Source organism: Magallana gigas, chromosome 1 (genome assembly GCF_963853765.1).
Source record: "Magallana gigas chromosome 1, xbMagGiga1.1, whole genome shotgun sequence".
Classification (NCBI taxonomy): Eukaryota; Metazoa; Mollusca; class Bivalvia; order Ostreida; family Ostreidae; genus Magallana; species Magallana gigas.
In genome coordinates this window covers 56179765-56199052 of record NC_088853.1, presented here as the reverse complement: position 1 = coordinate 56199052, position 19288 = coordinate 56179765, and the positions used below count along the sequence as shown (strand labels likewise).

The following is a 19288-nucleotide window of genomic DNA, read 5'->3' as shown; positions in this document are numbered from 1 at the left end:
TTTTTGAAAGTATAAACAAATTAATTTTTCCAGAAAGGTTAATTATTCCTTAAAGATTTAATTTATTCAAGCACAAATATATAATCCCACATGACTAATACAACACTTTAACTGTGTATGCACGAGCAAGTTTATTTTTGCAATAATTTACATAATCAACGAAAATACATAGATATATCTTGTTTCCTGATTCCGTTTTCTATTTACTCACATGTGTTGCAGTAGACTCCCTGATAACCAGCATCACAACCAGTTAAGCAAACTCCATTTGAATGTGAGCACTGGCTAACATTACGACAATTTCCACATCTCTCTTTGCAATCAACTCCATATGACCCTACCTTACACACTGAACAAAAAAAAGTATTTTCTGCACAAATTGTATCGTTGAATGAAAGTTTTATAAAAGACTAGGAAGATTTGGAATACGGCCCCAGTCAATTGGTTAAATAACATTTTTTAGAATTTCTATTTACTTTTGTATTTAATTTCTGATGTATTGACTCTTAAAAAAACCTTTCGTACCAAAGATCAATCTATTACTTGGGAGCTATGTATAATAATTTATGGTGGGGGTACACTATTTACATTCCTGGCCATTTTAATAAAGGTCCAAGAACCTCGAAATCTCACTTATAACTTAAAAACCATCAAAGTTTGTAAAAAATATTATTGATACATAGTTGTTGATGGTAACAATATCTGTTTGACAAATTTATTGTGATTTTTTTTATGTAATCAGGGATTCTTACGGGGGCCAAATCCGAAAAGTCTTATGTGGCGTAAGTTAACAAGAGGCCCATGGGTCACATTGATCACTTGTGCAACAACAGACATCATTAAATCAGCTTTACTGAGTCATACATATGTATACAAATTATCTGGACTATGTAGTATTAAAGATCCTGTATCAAAACAAGAGGCCCATGGGCCACATCGCTCACCTAAACAAAAGGTATGATAAAATCAGTTTAATGGAGTCGTATTACAAGCTATCTGGACAGTGTAGTTTGATGCAAGTAGATCCTGTATGAATATAAAATTATTCCCACCCCCACCCCCTGGATATTATGTTTATTATCATAAGTCCCTTTTTAACAGAATGATTTTTAGTCATGTCACATGTTGATCATTGAAGTTCTATGTATAGAATAAAAAATCTTCGTCAAACTCTGAGCCCCTCGTGAGGCCCAAGAATCGTCCAGGGACCAAATTCAAAACATTTTTTTTAGAATCAGCAATATGTCAAAATGATTACATATAAGTAAAAATATGTATTATAACATTGCAGCTTTTGTGGATATCTAAAATGTTTTTCTTTATAAAAAAAAAATTACCCAATGTGGCCCCAACATAATCCTTAAAATTTTCATTTGAACACATTTGACTCTACATTATCTGAGGTTGCTTTCACAAAAGTTACAGCTTTTCTAGGCATATGGTTTTTAAAAAAAGATTTTCAAAGATTTTTCCTGCATCTTCCTCATTAATTTTTTTTCTTAAATTATTTACTATTTATTAACTCTATACAAGAACAACGGTTATAATGATGAAACATGAAAGTTTAAGATAAATGACATACATTAAAAAAATCACAGGAGAGAGAGAGAGAGAGAGAGAGAGAGAGAGAGAGAGAGAGAGATGATGATGAAAATGAATGTTGCCATATTTCCCATATGTTATTAAATTCATTCATTTTGTTTGCAGATTTTTTTTAATATATGACTCGATATTGTGTAATACTCCAAGGGCTTTTAAAGCACCTGCTTCTGTATATATATTGCTTAACTAGCATTAATATAACATTGCTTTGTCTAATATTTTCTTTAGTTTTGTGTTTTCTAAATATGAAAGCATCTTGATTCAGTTAAATATCTTACATTTTTTGTTTGACACAAGGTTATGAAGTTATTAAGAAGCTACTGTGCAGTTGGGCAATGCCACATTAGGTGGCATATTTGTTCCTCTCTATTATGACATAGATTACATAATTTTGAATTAACTTTCCCAGTTTTAAACATAATACTATTTGTTGTTAACATGTTATGATTGATTTGATGGTGTATCCATTGTAACTTGGCACTACTAGTAGTAAAAATGGGATCGAATATTTCTTTTTCCATTGTAAGTCAGTAATTTGAAAGATTTTCCCCCACTTTTCCTGAGCACCTGGCTTGATTACTGATCTATTTAAAACATCATACATAGCTTTTGATTCTTTTCTTGTTGTGGCAAAAATCTGGATATTTATCGGAATAAAAGGTTCATCTAGATATACATCTCTGCGCATATATGTATTACACTTTCTCATATCAGAAATTATAGCATGTTTAAGTCCTAAAAAAATACATAGCTTGTTTTTATATTAAACTTCAGTTGTAGTGTATCTAAAGATATAAAATTTCCCTGTTCATTCATTAGGTCATTGACATATATGAAATTATTTTCATACCAAGATCGGTAGGAAACTGTTTCTTTCCCCAACTTTTATCTTTAATGATGCCACAGAGGCTGGCGAATATAATCTTTCCAATTACTAATTTAAAATGTGTTTTAAGATGTGTTTGTTGATAAATGAAACAACATAATTCCTATGATATAGTATTGTAAGGTATGAAACAATATTGTTTAATATGATACAATATAATATCATATGTAATATTATAAAAAGTTATATGATACGATATGATATTGTATAAAAAAAATTCATATTTTATGTTATGATATTATATCGTTATGTATAGTATTGTATATTATGAAACAATATTGTATAATATTATATTGTATTATTAATTTATTATTTTATCAAATGATACTATTACATAAGAGTATTACATAAGATATTGCAACATATAATATTGTATCCTATGATACAATATTGTATATTTTATAATATTGTATCATACGATATTGATACTTAATATTATGTAATATCGTATCATACGATATTGTATAATATGATATTTTTTTATAATATGATATATTATCACATCACATGAAATTGTATTGTATGATATTGTAAAATATATTATTGTATCATATGATACAATATGTATAATTTAATATTGTGTTATATAATATTTTACTTTTGATATATGATATTGTGTCAAAACAGAATCCATGAATATCCAAGATCATAAATATGATTTTCATTTAATATGATAAAGTGGTCGTAAAGGTGAAGTCTCATAAGGGTGATGTCTCGTCTCGGTGAGCTTTGTAATCCGTGATTACCTATGTTCAACTTTTCCTAAAGAATCCCTTGGCCAGTTTCAACCAAACTTAGCACAAATCATCCTTAGGCTAATGGAATTCAAAGTTGTGAAAAATAAGGACCACGACTTTTAAGAAGGGGAGATAATTAGGAAACATTGAAATAAAATTGAGGATTTTTCAAAAATCTTCTTCTCAAGAACCCGAGGCAAGGAGAGCTGAAACTTGTGTGGAAGCATTCTCATGCAGTGTATATTTGAAGTTGTGAAAATCATGACCCCCGGGGGTAGGATTGAGCAACCATGGGGGGGGGGATTTATACGTAGGAATTTATAGAGTAAATCTTTAAAAATATCCTTCTCCGAAACAGTAAGGCCAGGAAAGCTGAAACTTATGTGGAAGCATCCTTAAGTATTGTAGATTTAAAGTTTTGAAATTTATGACCCCCGAATGGAAGGGTGGGGCCACATAAAAATATGTAGAGTAAATCTTTAAAAATCTTCTTCACAAGAACCATTTGGCCAGGAAAGCTGAAACTTATACTGAAGCAGTCTCATATAGTGTAGATTCAAATTTGTGAAAGTCATGACCCCCGGGGGTAGGATGGGGCCACAATGGGGGTCGACATTTGACATAAGAATATATATAGTAAAGCTTTAAAAATCTTCTTCTCAGAAACCAACCAGATTTGTAGGAACTTTTTTATAAGCTCACCTGAGCCAAAGGCTCAAGTGAGCTTTTCTGATCACAATTTGTCCGTTGTCTGTCGTTGTTGTCGTTGTCGTTGTTGTAAACTTTTCACATTTTCATCTTCTTCTCAAGAACCACTGGGCAGATTTCAACCAAATTTGGCACAAAACACCACTAGGTGAAGGGGATTCAAGTTTGTACAAATGAAGTACCACGCCCTCTTTAAAGGGGAGATAATTGAGAATTATTAAAAATTTGTTGCTATTTTTCAAAAATCTTATTCTAAAAAAATATTCGGTTAAACTTGTGTGGAGGCATTCTCAGATAGTGTAGATTAAAGTTTGTTCAATTCATGATCCCCGGGGGTAGGGAGGGGCCACAAGAGGGGGATCAAGTTTGACATAGTAATATATAGAGAAAATCTTTAAAAATCTTCTCAAAAACTATCAGGCCAGAAAAGCTTAAATTAAAATGGGAGCATCCTCAGATAGTGTAGATTCGAGTTTTTTTCAAATCATGGTCCCCGGAGGTAGGGTGGGTCACAATTGCGAGATCAAGTTTCATATAGGAATATACAGAGACAATCTTTAAAAATCTTCTTCTGAAAAACAATTTGGCCAGAAATGCTCACATTCAAGTGGAAGCATTCTCAGGTAGTGTAGATTCAACTTTGTTCAAATTATGGTCCCTGTAAGTAGGGAGGGGCCACAAGAGGGGGATCAAGTTTTACATAGGAATATATAGAAAAAATCTTTAAAAATCTTCTTCTCAAAAACTATAAAACCAGAAAAGCTCAAATTTGAGTGGAAGCATTCTCAGGTAGTGTAGATTCAAGTTTGTTCAAATCAGGGTCCCCGGGGGTAGGGTGGGGCCACAATTGGGGGATCAAGTTTTACAGAGGAATATCTAGAGACAATCTGTAAAAATCTTCTTCTCAAAAACTATTTGGCCAGAAAAGCTCAAATTAAAATGGAAGCATTCTCAAGTAGTGTAGATTCAAGTTTGTTCAGATCATGGTCCCTGTGGGTAGGGAGGGGCCACAAGAGGGGGATCAAGTTTTACATAGGAATATATAGAGAAAATCTTTAAAAAACTTCTTCTCAAAACCTATTTGGCCAGAAAAGTTCAAATTAAAGCGAAAGCATCCTCAGGTAGTGTAGAATCATGTTTTTCATAGGAATAAATAGAGAATATCTTTTAAAATCTTCTTCTCAAAAACTATTAGGCCAGAAAAGCTCAAATTTGAGTGAAAGCATCCTCAGGTAGTTTAAATTCAAGTTTGTTCAAATCACGTTTCCCGGGGGTAGGGTGGGGCCAGAATTAGGGGATCAAGTTTAACATAGGAATATATAGAAAAAATCTTTAAAAAGGTAGTGTAGGGGTAGGGTGGGGCTACAATGGAAGGATCAAGTTTTACATAGTTTTACATATGAATATAGAGAGAGAATCTTTAAAAATCTTCTTCTCAAAAACTATTAGGCCAGGAAAGCTAAAATGTGAGTGGAAGCATTCTCAGATAGTGTAGATTCAATTTTTTTCAAATCATGGTCCCCGGTGGTAGGGTGGGGCCACAATGGCGGGATCAAGTTTTACATAGGAATATAGAGGGAAAATCTTTTAAAATCTTCTTCTCAAAAACTATTAGGCCAGGAAAGCTGACATTTAAGTGGAAATATCTTCAGATGATGAAGATTCAAGTTTGTTCAAATCATGGTCCCTGGGGGTAGGGCGGGGCCACAATGGGGGATGCATTTTATATATAGAGAAAATTTTTAAAAAGCATCCCCAGATCGTACATGTATAGATTCAAGTTTGTTTAAGTAATAGTCCAGGGGTAGGGTGAGGCCACAATGGGGGATGAATTTTTACATAGGAATATATAGAGACAATCTTTAAAAATCTTCTTTTTAAAGACTATTTGGCCACAAAAGCTTAAACTTGTGTAGAGGCATTCTCGGGTAGTGTAAATTCAAGTTTGCAAAATCACAGTCCCTGGTGGTAGGGCGGGGGCCGTGATGGCGGTTTGAATTTTTACATAGGAATATATAGAGAAAATCTTTAAAAATATTCTGGGAAAGTTTTCGGTCAAAAACTCATTACTTAGTGTGAAAGAACAGGTTATGCAGATTTAAGTGGAGCCACGAAATGGGGGGGGGGGGGGATATAGAAATAAAGAAAAATCTTCTTACAGGTACAACAACAAAAGGGGCTTTGTATTTACCAAAAAAAAGAGGTGGATGAAAATTGGCAGATTTTCAATTTTTTTTAGCAAGATCTACTGTACTTAGTTGTCAAGATATTTTGATGCTAATTTGATCAGAATTAAGGCAATTGTTGCTCAGGTAAGCGATGTGGCCCCTGGGCCTCTTGTTTTGTTTAAAGTGTTATAATCCTTCTGGCTATACATCCTGATCTAATTTTATAAACCTTTATTAACTAGAGTTATATGTCTCTAATTTGCTATGTTAAACTTACTTTTACCCTCTTTTGCAAATTTTTTCCATAACATTTTTAAAAATTCAACTGTAAAGCAATAGCTCTCAGGGCTTTTGTTATTTGACGTTTTTTTTAATATTGTTGATACTGCATTATATGTAAGTTTCACTGGATGAAAAATCAAGTTTCAGCAAAACTGAAACTATATGGAAACCTTGCTGAAACTTGAAGTTGAAGTTTCATGTATAGTTTCCGCAATGCAGAAACCATTATATCGATTCAGCAAGTATCCGTTAGGTTTCAGTCAGCAGAAACTTTAGTCTAAGATTCCTGATGGTTTCCGCAATGCGGAAACTAAATTTGAATCGTGTGAATAGTTGTGTAAATTATTATGGAAATATCAATCAGTTTCAGAACATTTCCGCTAGGTTTCAGTATGCTGAAACTTTAAGTTAAGATTCCTGATGGTTTCCGCAATGCGGAAACTAAAATTGAATCATGTGAAAAGTTGTGTAAATTATTATGGAAATATCAATCAGTTTCAGAACATTTCCGCTAGGTTTCAGTATGCTGAAACTTTAAGTTAAGATTCCAAATGGTTTACGCATTGCTGAAACTATTACTAAAATTGATTTGAGTTTAATAGTGATATCATTTATTTTCAACAGGTTTAAGTTTAATTCTAGCCTAATGATAATGAATCCGTACATACTAAAATGTATAGTAAGGTTTCAGCGTGACTGAAACTATATGTAAACATGTAACTATCTTCAAATGTGGCAAATAAGGCGATTAAGAACCTTACTAAGTAATTAATTGAATTTGAAAAGAAAAACTGATGTCTGATCTTGTTTAATGCATATGATGAAATCATTAATCTTAGGTACTCGGGCACGTGTATACATGTGTATACATTCTTTGTCCAGGTGACCTCCTCTGTGATTTTCCTGTATATTCTGTGTGAATTGCAGGGTTTTTTCTGTCAGGAGTGAACAAAAGACTGTTACATAACATATACACAGTACGAAGCGCGAGTTTATAACTGGAGCCCGGCGGGAATTTTTTTTCAATTTGTGTGTACCTGTGTTAGTAAAACTGATAAGTAAATTATAATTATTTAGTAAAATAAATTAATATACCTATTTTGTAACACTCCTTCTTAAATCATTTAGTTATCATTTGAATGAACCTGAGGTACAGTAACTAATTAAGCAAACAAATTAAGGTAAAGTCGTTGTAAATTTTTACAAATCGTACCAAATATTCGTACAACCTGAAGTTTAGAGCTAATTCATTTCTTTTTTAATACCACGCCAACACATGTACACAGGAATCTTTTTGTAAAAAAGTCTACAGTTGATAATAACAAGTAAAAACCACTTGGAGTTTGAGTCTAATATAATAATTTATGACTGTATCATGATTCACTGAGGTCGGAAGCAAATTGAAAGGGGGGGGGGGGGCTGGACTAATCCTCAGAAATATTGAGAAAAAAAACCTAATTCCCAAAATCATGAAAATCCTAATCCGTGGGGCGGGGGGGGGGGGGGTGCTAGTATGCCTATTATGCCTATTACTCCAACTTCTCAATCTTTCAAGGTAAATTTAGGAACAATTACATTTCCGGCGAGAAAAAGTGGGGGGGGGGGGGGGGGGGGCTATATGCCTATTGGTTAAGTCTAACTTTGCACTAGCCCCCCCCCCCCCCCCCCGGTTCGACGCCTATGTGATTCGTGCATTTCTATACTTTGTATTTACTTTCTGTACTGTAAACACAGATATTGATACATGTTTATGAAACATGCACATGTTTCTGTTATAAGATATAATAAGCATTATTTATAATTTTACTGAAGTTATACGTTATATTACAAAATCAGTTTAAAATCCAGCACTAGCCATGTGGTGCACGTGATTTTAATCCCATTTTTAAAATTTGATTATACATTCGTATACATTTGATGTAGAAAGTATACCAAGTAATTAAAATTATATTTTGTTTATATATCAGTCCGACGTGTACGTCTTACTTCCCGGCTTGTTTAACGCGTTTGTATCTTAATTTCATAAGTATTCTTAACGTACTGTTCATCGCATGACCAATCAGTGCACATGTGTAACTGTAAAATAATTGCCATCAATTCATCGTAGTTGTAAATTCACCGTACGGGTGAACGCTGTTAACCGGACCCCGTTAATTGATCGGCATCTAATTATATTTGTGATTTCTGTGTGTTCATGCAGAACCTGCTCTGTGATAAACATAATATTTTTCACACCTCTATATTTTGAATAAGAATATGACCGTGCTTAGAATCGCGGTGAAAATTGGACAAGTCAAGACTAACTTGTCAGTCAACTATATATGGCTCTATCATATTTAGTTTGGCAAAATCATCAGTACATGTAAATAATTTAATATAGTTAAAGACAAAATCTGATACATATGTCTCATTAAAACTTGTTTAATTTCATTAGACATTTGTAAACAAACGGTCGGCCATTTTTTTTGGTTAATCACGTGTTACAAATACAAACACACGCCAATACTTTAATTGTCGTAATTAACCAGGAAATACTGACTCCGACAGTTCTTAATTAAAATAAATATACATGTAAAAAGTATACTATTCGGTAAAAAATGATAATTTTGATTAAACATGTTAAACATTATTCATTTTAAACTATCCCAAGATGCACTTTTCCAAGATTTAGCGGGTTCTGATTGGTCAGTATTGGCGCACTTTATGATTCCGAGCGAAGGTTAAAATGGACAAGAAGGTGCTGTTGTAAAATGGAGAATTGAGAAGCATTAATAGCCTCTACAACAAGGAGATAATGCAGGAACGAAGAACTCATGTCAAGGTAACTTAATTCACAATATAGGTACTCCCAATAACATGTTCAAGGCTCTAATTTATCTCTCATTTGTAAACGAGATCTCGCGCCATCAAATCAAGATGGCGTCATTTTTTCAAACTTGGTTCGGCGTTTTAATTTCTATTACCGTATCTCTTTTAAATATACGTTTTGACCAAGTTAACCATTAACCAACTTTATATGCATGATGATCAAGATTATCCAGGGTATACACATATATAATTATATAAACGTCCCTAATATATGAATGCTTGGTTGGTAAACAAGACGAACAATGAATCTTTCGCACATTTTACGATTTACAAACTCTAAATGTAACGAAAAAAATTTATTAATTAAATCCGGAAAATGAAATCTTTCACGTTTATCTTTTCCAGTATTGACAGCATACAAAGTCAATGTTTCCGGTGATTAGTTGCATCCTCTGTTCGGTGATTCGGGTGAATGTTTTGACCAGCTGGACGATGTGAACGCAAGGTATTGCTTTGAATTTGATTATTTTCACCATTAACTTATACATGTGTTGGATATTTATAATTTACTGTAGTAATTTTTGGGAAATCCAGGTCTAAGTTCTTGAAAAGGAGGTTGATTGGGGGGGGGGGGGTGAAACACACTTATTGTTGATAAGTTTTTCCATTGTTCAACAGACAATAATTGAATCAAAATGAAAATAACATAGCTTCAAACATAAAATGAAACATTTTAGACCAGATACTACTGTAGTCATTATATGACATAGTTTAAACAGCAACTGGCAACTGCATAGTAGCTTCTTTATTCAGAATTTTATTCAGAATGCTTTTATTACATGTTAGGCTGAATGACTTATGTTTATTGTTTACAAATCTAAATGAAACTTTATTATTCATGTTTAAGATAAATAGAACAGACATAAAGTACAGCCCAGTGAGAGGAACAAGTTCATCGCAAGAAGAATGAATGCTACCACTGTCCAGAACTACTAAGTCTGCTGTAGCCATGATGTGATCATATGAGTGCTTCACCGGTCTGGATAATGCTCGAAAGTCCCCCAAAAAGGCCTATTTCCATAAACTACGACTCGGGTTACATCAACAACAGCCAAGGACACTCCTTATTGATTCGAATGGACACATCTCTACGACCCGACTAAATCTCTGCAGAACAAGACTTTTTAACTGTAAAGTATTCTCATTTCAAAAAACCTATAAACTATAAAAGTACTTTTCTTATATGATCAAATACCAGTATATTACAATGTCTGTCTGTAAGCTAGAATCTTAGAAAATCACATGGTTTTGACTTATTAAATGATTGATTAGACCTTGCAGATATTAACTTTCATTTTCTTAAATAATTTGTTATATTTGCAAATATTGCATAAAATATTAGACTCCATGTAACATATATCCTCACACCTCCAAGTTGATAAGTGTTAACTACTTTTTTTCCATTTTCTTTGTTTAAACATTTCTTGATAACTTGAATTTTATTTGCAGCAATATATGAAAAATTAAGAAACCAATCTTAAATGTAAAAACACTGCATTAGGAGATGAATGCATGGGTCATAGAAATGATAAAATACACCAAACAATATTCAATTAAGTCGTATATGAAAATATATAAAGACAACATATACCCCATGTATTACAATTTTTATATAACAAAATTACTTGGATGGAAAGTTGTTTCCATGTGGGTTTTATTTTAAACTGTGTTATGTAACTAATATATAATTGGAATTAGCTTTTATATCATAAGTAAAATGCGGGTATTGATGAGAATTGTAAGGTGAATGATCTGTGTGATACTTTGTATTTTATACATTCATGCTACAAAAAGCAAGTACATGTACATGTAGTAATACTTGTCATATATAAACAATGTATATTTTACTTCATGTCTTGGATTTAAAAATATTAATGTAGGTAAAGTTGTGAAATGTAGGAAGGTAAACCATGTGTAAAGAAGAATATTCATCAGGAATGAAGTGTTTTGCAATCAGCATAATTAATTAAATGTGTACATCATATTTTTGCACATGATTTGACAGACTGCTTCATTGTTAGCTTTTTATTGGCCAACAAGCTTTTCATATCTCCCTCTGGGTCATCTATTAAATACTGACAGGCTTATGATATTAAAATCTGATCAGTTGGTACATCATGGGTGGAAATGAAAAGTTCACTTTGGACTTAATGGATTATCAAAAAAATGATATCAAATCCTGTTCTATTGTAAAACATTAGATTATATTACTAACAAAGAAAAGGTTTATCCCAACTTGTAAGTGGGTCACTTTGACCTCATTTTGGAATTTATTGACATATTCAAATCAAATCTGGGTCAAACCTCTATAGTCAACTACTATCTTGTAGTGTATTTTTTTTTTAAAGATGGATACCGGTACTTTAGACTTTTCAAAAATATGTTATGGTGTACATATTCATTGTAGTTCAAAACAAATTGAGACAAGTGTATCATGTTCATGTAACAGTGAAGTTTTCTTTGTTTATTCATGTACGTGCAGTTATTTTGTAAATTGCATTCATATTTTTTAAAAAGTAAGATCTTTGTTGCATTTTTAAAGGGAGATTTGATAGGCATTTAATCGAGATGAAAAAAAAATCCAAATGTAAAGATTTCTATGGGAGTTTTTTTTCTTGTGCAATTTAATCATTTTTTTAAATAAAAGTCCCTAATAAGGGAATTGCCATATGGATGTTTCTCCATTATTGTATCTTGGCTGTATTTTATTTATTATTGGAAACAATTTCAGATTTTTGAACAAAATAAATTTGGAACTGTTTGAAATTGTTTTGTTTTTACATAAAGTAGAAACCTTGCTCAGCTTTTGTGAAAGCAAAAATATAAAAAGTTTCAGTAAATTTCAGTTGCAGAAACCCTTTGTAAACAATATGTTTCCCAATTGTATATGGAGGTTGAAACTATGCAGAAACTTCAAGTTTCAGTAAGTTTCCGTCGCGGAAACCATTTGTAAACAATATGTATCCCAAACGTATATGGAGATTGAAACTATGCAGAAACATCAAGTTTCAGTAAGTTTCCGTTGCGGAAACCATTTGGATTCATGGACAGCCTAAGTTTCAGCACTGCGGAAACTTAATGAAACTTGAAGTTTCCGTGCTGAAACCTGTCGGAAACTTAAAGTAACCTTAAGTTTCCGCAGAGTTTCCAAAGGGTTTCCGCAGCGCTGAAACCAGATATTTCATCCAGTGTTTGCTCTCTAATTTTTCACGTTTTGGGTTATTTAATTTTATAACGTATGTGAAAGTTGTACTATTCGAATCAAATTCCGCTGTATCTACATTTGTTTTGCATTATGCAGATTTTTAAAGAAAGTCGCCACTTCTTTTAAAATATCTTCCTGTATATCAACTTCTTCATGTATGTTGTTGTCCTATTTTATAAGCTTAGGTATAGTTTAATTTACATAATGTCTGTTTTCCAAATTTAAAAAGTAGCTGGTAGGTTTTTCGCCTTCACTTAACCGTTTCGCTCGTGATCTTACTAAATTTCCCATTTGCTTATGTTTTCTTGAATTGTTTAGCTCTTGTTTCTTTTCATATATTGTATCAGGATTCGTTTCATATTCTTCCTCTAATGAGCCTATTTTGTCTATAAGTTGCTGTTAAGCAATTCATATACTTTTTTAAAAAATAGTTTGAAAATGAGGTGGTTTTACCCCTGATTTCTTTTAGCAGAGTTTCCAAAATTAATTAGTTATTTATATAGAAAAACAGGATTTCAAAGTCTGGTAAATCTAAAATATTTTCTCTCTTATATAAAGGCAATGCATATTGTTTTTTTTAATTTCATCAATATGATTATTGATTGATTGTACATATTCAGGTATATTTAAAAGAGAGTTAATAAATTTCCATAGGCCTTTACCATGTTTGAATTCATTCAGTTTCAACAATATCATAATTGGTGAATGATCTGACCTATAGCTAGTTAGTATGTCACATTTGTTAACTTGTGTTATCAATGAAGTTGATATCAGGAAAAAGTCTAGCCTTGCTTGATTTTATGGATAAGGGTTTCTCCAAGTATATCTTTCTGTATTTGGGTGAAATTCTCTATTAATATTTGCTAAATCAAAATAACTAATTAGCTCTTATAGTTTACTGTTGCTTTCGGATTATTTTCCTGCAAAATAATAATTGGATGGATCTAATAACCATAATATAATCACCTACAATATTTATTTCTTTATTTATTTTTGTTCTTAGAATTCAATACAACTTCAAAACCCCATTCGTTTCTGATACTGTTTTCAATTTCCTTTGTAAAGTGAGTATATATCAGACAAAGAATGTTACAGTTTTGTTTTCTGTAATAATGTAAAGCGTATTTTCTATTTTTATCGTCATTCAGTCCTTGACAGTTTACAGAATATATCTTAATGTCCGACATGAGTCAATCGACGGATTATTTTTAACTCGCAATTAAAGCAAACGTGGAAACCAAAAAAGTAATTCAAACAAATCAAATTTTGGGGTAAACAGTACTGTCAAAGAGGGCAAAAGAAGAGAAAGTAGGAAGAAAATAGAATACCTTTGTGTGGACATGCTCACTATAACTATGAATCAAGGTGAACGTCAACTTTTGCAATTTCAGTGTCAATAAACACAAACCGGATGTTTCATTTGCGCAGTTAAAAAAAAGAGTGAAATTGTTGAACATGATAAATACATTGTACTTTACATTGTACGAGAAAACCAGGAGTTTTTTTTAATCGGCTAAAGATATTTGCAAGGATTGTATATATTTGAAACCTATTTTATAGGTGTTCTAGTAAGTAGGAACATCGCACACGTTCCTCCATAATAATTAATCTCTCGAGACCCAGTCGCGTATGACCGCTCCGCCGTTTAATGACCAACGCTATATCCTACATTTGATTTGTTTTCCTATAGTGTAGTAAGCGCCTGTCCGCTCCATGCTCCCCATCGTCATAGTATCCTAATATATGTCCTATTTAAAAATGTTGCCCCCCAACCACCCTTACCCCGGGGGTCGTGATTTGAACAAACTTGAATTTACCCTACCTAAGGATACAAGTATCCAATTAGTTTCTGAAAAGAAGATTTACTCTATATATTCCTATGTAAAAATTCGCCCCCCTATTGTGGCCCCACCCTAATCCCGCGGATCATGATTTTTACAATTTTGAATCTTCACTCACTGAAGATGCTTTCACACAAGTTTCCATTTGTCTTGCCAATTGTTTTCTTAGATGAAGATTTTTAAATGTTAAACGAGGTGTATTCTATGTATTCCTATGAAAAAATTTGACCCCTCTCCCGATTGTGGTCCCACCTTACCCCCGGAGGTCTTGATTTTCACATCTTTGAATCAACACTACCTGAGAATGCTTCCATAAACTTTTTTTGTTTTCATGGCCAAATGGTTCATGAGAAGATGATGTTTGAAAAGTTCTCCAAATATTACAGTTATTCCTAAATATCTTCCCTTGAAAAAGGGCGTGGTCCTTAATTTTCAAAACTTTGCCTAAGAATGCTTTGTGTTAAGTTTGGTTGAAATTAGCTTAGTGGTTATTGAGAAGATGTTGAAAATGTGAAGAGTTAACTGACAAACAGACAGTCGGAGACGCAGACGGACAGGCAGACGGACGATAGACAAAATGTGACCAGAATAGCTCACTTGAGCTTTCAGCACAGGTGAGCTCAAACCTTAAATTTTCCCCTTGTCCTGGATATAGAGCCCTTTTTGTCACATAATGATTATATAGTCATTTTCAATAATATGCATTTCAGTTTTCAAGAAGATCTAAGTCAAATGGGAAATAAACCTTTATGAAACTTGTGAAGCCTTCGAATTGTCTACAGGCCAAAGTCTAAACAATTTCACAAAATCAACAATATGTCAAAATGCTGCCATATAAGTTAGATTATATATTACAGCATTTGACAAGCTGAATCTTAAAACCTTAAAATCGTGGCAATAAAAGGCGTACAAAAATATCTGAAGCATATGTCCTATAGCAGCCACGATAAAAATCAAATGTTTATATTCAGATAGTTTTGGATTAATGTGATTTAGAAGCTCTCAGAAATCTTTCTGTAGGGAAAACAATTTGTTTTGCTTTAATTGATCTGAATCTTAAAATCTTTAAATCGTGACTATAAATTTGTATATTATTAGATGACTGTACCATATTCACTCTTTAGGAGAACTATCATGTTTTTCAATATTATTCCATTTATATATTTAGGTTATCGGTATGAAAATTCAAGTTATACTTAACCGTTTTATTTTAACATACACTTCCTGTTTAGTATGAACAGATCTAGTTACATAAGCATTTTCTTACTTTGTTTTCATTTTAAAGATATTGATATGAAATTGAGATTTGAATTATCTTTTAGGGATATGAGAGTTCAAATATAGAAAAAGTAATATTCATTTTCATTAACGTTTTGACGATAGGTATGTGTCATGGTTTTTTATGAAAAGTACAAACTGCAAGTTGATATTGTAAACTTTTACCTGTTTTACATGCGTATCCCAGATAACCAGCATCACACCCAGTTAAGCAAGCTCCATTTATATGAGAACATTGGCTGATATCACGACAATTTCCACATTTCCCTTTGCAATCAACTCCATATGACCCTCTGTTACATGCTGTTTAAATAATTAAAAAAATGATATATACATGAACTCAAGATGAGAATTTGGGTGGGTTTTTTTTAAATGTTGTATTCTTAACAAAGAAAGATTGAAGCATTTTAAACAAGTCAACTAAATTTAAAATAGTTCTTTTTTCTACCTAAAGTGCATTTTTGATAAAAAAAAAACAAACAAACAAAAAAACATTCTTTTAAAATACAACATTATCATATAAAGCAGTATCGGACCGACTATATTTAAAACAAACCATAGCTATTGCACTATTCGTCATAAACATCCAAATTATTTTTTGTCTTCCATAAAACATAGTGTTAAAAAGTTTTCGACTTCCCATGCGATTCATATAATCAAGAGTTATGCAGTGTTACTACATACTGTATGATAATGTGCAGTGAAACATTTTCACAAAAAATGTTTTTTTTATTTGTAGAAACTCATAAATGATTGCGCCCATGAGAAAAGGGCCTTATAGCTTTTTGTTTAAAACAGAGAAAACACGTCATAAAGACATGACGTTACGTAAAGAAATATAAATCGTCTGACGGTGCAAAACCGCGCGTTTGTTTTTGTTAATGAACACGTGTTTCAATTGTAAGTCAAATACCCGTACATTTAGTTTCCCTTTGCAACCTCTAAACAGTTAAAACGAACATGCATATATATATATATATACTTTTTACATCTTTTCTCATTAACATCCATATCAACCGAATATTTAGATTCCGCGCCGGTTTCTTTTATTACGATGATACGAACGAAAGACAACTCTTCTTCATCATAAAAAGACTCAGAAGATCGAAGATCGATTAAACAAATTGCTTTCCATGGAAGAATTTGAGGTATTGAGTGTTCTTGTATGAAATATTCCCGTACAGAATTACTTCTTCATGGAAAATAATTCTTATTATCATTATTCTCGACTACAAGTATCAACTTTAACTTGTTGATCCGCGCCCGTCTGCGTCTGTTTACACACACTGCACAGCGTCATTGACGACACCGGCTAACAGCCATAAACAAGCTGTGTTCAAGCCATTATTTGATTTAAAGTTGTACCTTACAATATTGAGCAAGTTATTTTCGACCTGAGGATTGATCTTACAATAAACACATCTTTACTGACACTTTCACGTCATTTCTATGTGTAAAGTCGAAAAACAAGAGAGATAACCCAACTACATATGCAGAAATTACTTGGAGGCTCCCCGCGGGTGAAATGAAAATCAAGAATATTTTACAATGTTATTTTTACGAGATATATCGATTGGTTACTGATTATTTCAAATTATGCGCTAAAGCTACATGTATTGACTGGATTAAAGTTGTTTGGGTATATTTATTTCCAATCAATATGACATAATTTCTTTAAATTCCAAATACAAAATATTCCATTTCTTTTTGTTATTGTAATTGATAAATTAATTTGAATTTAAGAATCTATTGAATTATTAAATTCTTGGTATTAAAAAAAATATGATTTTAGCATTATCATTTTTGGTACTTTAATTTACAATAAAACATTTTGAAGAACTCATTACATTTCTGTACGGACCTATTCAACTGGGAAAAAGCTCCAGGTTGACATGGATATGTAGTTGCATATAGTTTGTACTAGAACCTACACATACTGGTATTCATCAGATAAATAATGTTAAAGAAGATGGGTGGATAAGGTGTATAAAATGCCCATACGCGGTCGGACAGGCTACTGAAAAATTAAAGTATCAATAAACCTGATTTTTTTTTTTAAATCATTTAAAACAATATATATTTAAAGAATCATTGATTTTTAACCTGTAGGTATGTTCAATACATGGAATATGTTGACTCAAACAGGAGTATACGTATCAAAACCTGCAAATACTGTCATTTTTTGGAACTTCAAGGCATTTCCTTTTATAGATTGGGTCTGTGCTCCATATTTTTCTTATAGTCTTAATAAGGTCTAATGGAAAACAAGCCGATTTTAATCAACAGAATCGTGTAGAGATGACCTGCTATGCATTAAAAATATCATTTTGTATCCCAACAGTTGAATGTTTTGAAAAAAATAATACAAGTCCGTAAATTCGTGGCCAAAGTTACACATAGTATTTAAACAGCCTACTTTGTTGTGTCTGAAATGGCTCAGTGTTAGAGTACCTGACATAAGCTAACCTGGTATTTCTAGGGTTTTTATGGTATGGGTTCGATACCACCAAATTTTCAGGCAATATTTGTTTTTCTTATCTTTTGTTAAATATATTAAAAACTGAATATAGTTAGAAATTACGTTTTTGCAAACTTGTATTATAATATATTTGAAAAGAAAAAATAAATTCTAAATTGTTTTTTACGACAAACCCGAATGGGCATTTGCGCCATCTTATTACCCCATCTTCTTTGCCATAACGGCCCTTTTCTCATGGGCGCAGTCAAATATGTCCACTCTTTGACAATAATTAGACATGATTCGTCTGAGGAATTTCTGTGTTAAATTTTTTTCAGTCATGTTAGTTTGCTATAAATGTGTTAGGTAATAAATGTAGCAGTATTTACCTAAATGACAGTATTCTCCTTTCCAGCCTGGATGACATCCTGTGTCACACAGACCATTAAGTATATTGCAGCCGGTACAAGTGTCATTACATTTGTCAGCACAATCATGTCCAAAATATCCATACGGGCAAGCTGCGAAAAACGGGAGAGAAAAATCATTTTGGTTATGGTACTACAATGCATTCTTTAAAAAAAATAAATCTTAAAAACCTGAAGCTTCGTACAAGAGGCCCCTTGGCCACCTCGATCACCTGAGCAACAATTCCATGTATCATCTTATTTCGAGTGCACTCTAAAGCGTCCTGCACTTTATTGGAAAAAGAAGAAAAAAAGGCGAAAAAAAACCCAAAACGTTTTGTAGTATTGGAGAGTTTGAAGATTGCCCATAGTTAAAAGTTAAAGCGGAAAAGAGATTAAAGTTATCCGATTTACACCGAAATTAAAATTGTTTCATATAAATAATAGCTACATACATGTGTCTACTACTATGGGTTGACATACGACAAGCGCGAGTATTGTACATCAGAAAAGACTAGAGATCGCTAGATCTTTAGCTATGTTTCAAAATATACAGGGATCGTTTATGTATGCTTATATAAAAATGAATGTCACTAGATTAATATAAAATAATAAACTTTAAAGCATATGTGTTAAGAGTTTGCTAGGGATAGGAAAACTGCATAAACACGTAAATGTACCCGCTCACCAAATTTATACACCACAAAGCCTGTGAATTTTTTAATAAATAGATACTGTGGAATCATTAGATTTCGTGGTGGTTCAATTTTCGTGGAATTCGTGGGTACCTTTCATCCACGAATTAACATCCTCCACAAATTAATAAATTAGGGTAATAAAGTCATATT

At 32.4% G+C, this 19288-nt stretch overlaps 1 protein-coding gene and 1 long non-coding RNA gene across 2 annotated transcripts in view; one reads left to right on the top strand and one right to left on the bottom strand.

Annotated features, from left to right (window-relative positions):
- LOC136273968 (multiple epidermal growth factor-like domains protein 10) overlaps window positions 1–19288 on the bottom strand; it is a 55923-nt gene that overhangs the window by 25558 nt on the left and 11077 nt on the right. Inside the window, exons 5-7 of the mRNA XM_066079807.1 lie at window positions 18423–18554; window positions 15741–15878; window positions 212–349 (exon numbers count right to left, since the gene is read on the bottom strand). Coding sequence (XP_065935879.1) covers window positions 212–349; window positions 15741–15878; window positions 18423–18554 — 408 coding nt within the window. The remainder of the gene's footprint in view (window positions 1–211; window positions 350–15740; window positions 15879–18422; window positions 18555–19288) is intronic.
- On the top strand, window positions 8916–12011 carry LOC136270972 (uncharacterized). The gene is made up of 3 exons (XR_010708867.1): window positions 8916–9204; window positions 9597–9696; window positions 10099–12011. It is a non-coding gene; the product is annotated as an uncharacterized lncRNA (long non-coding RNA).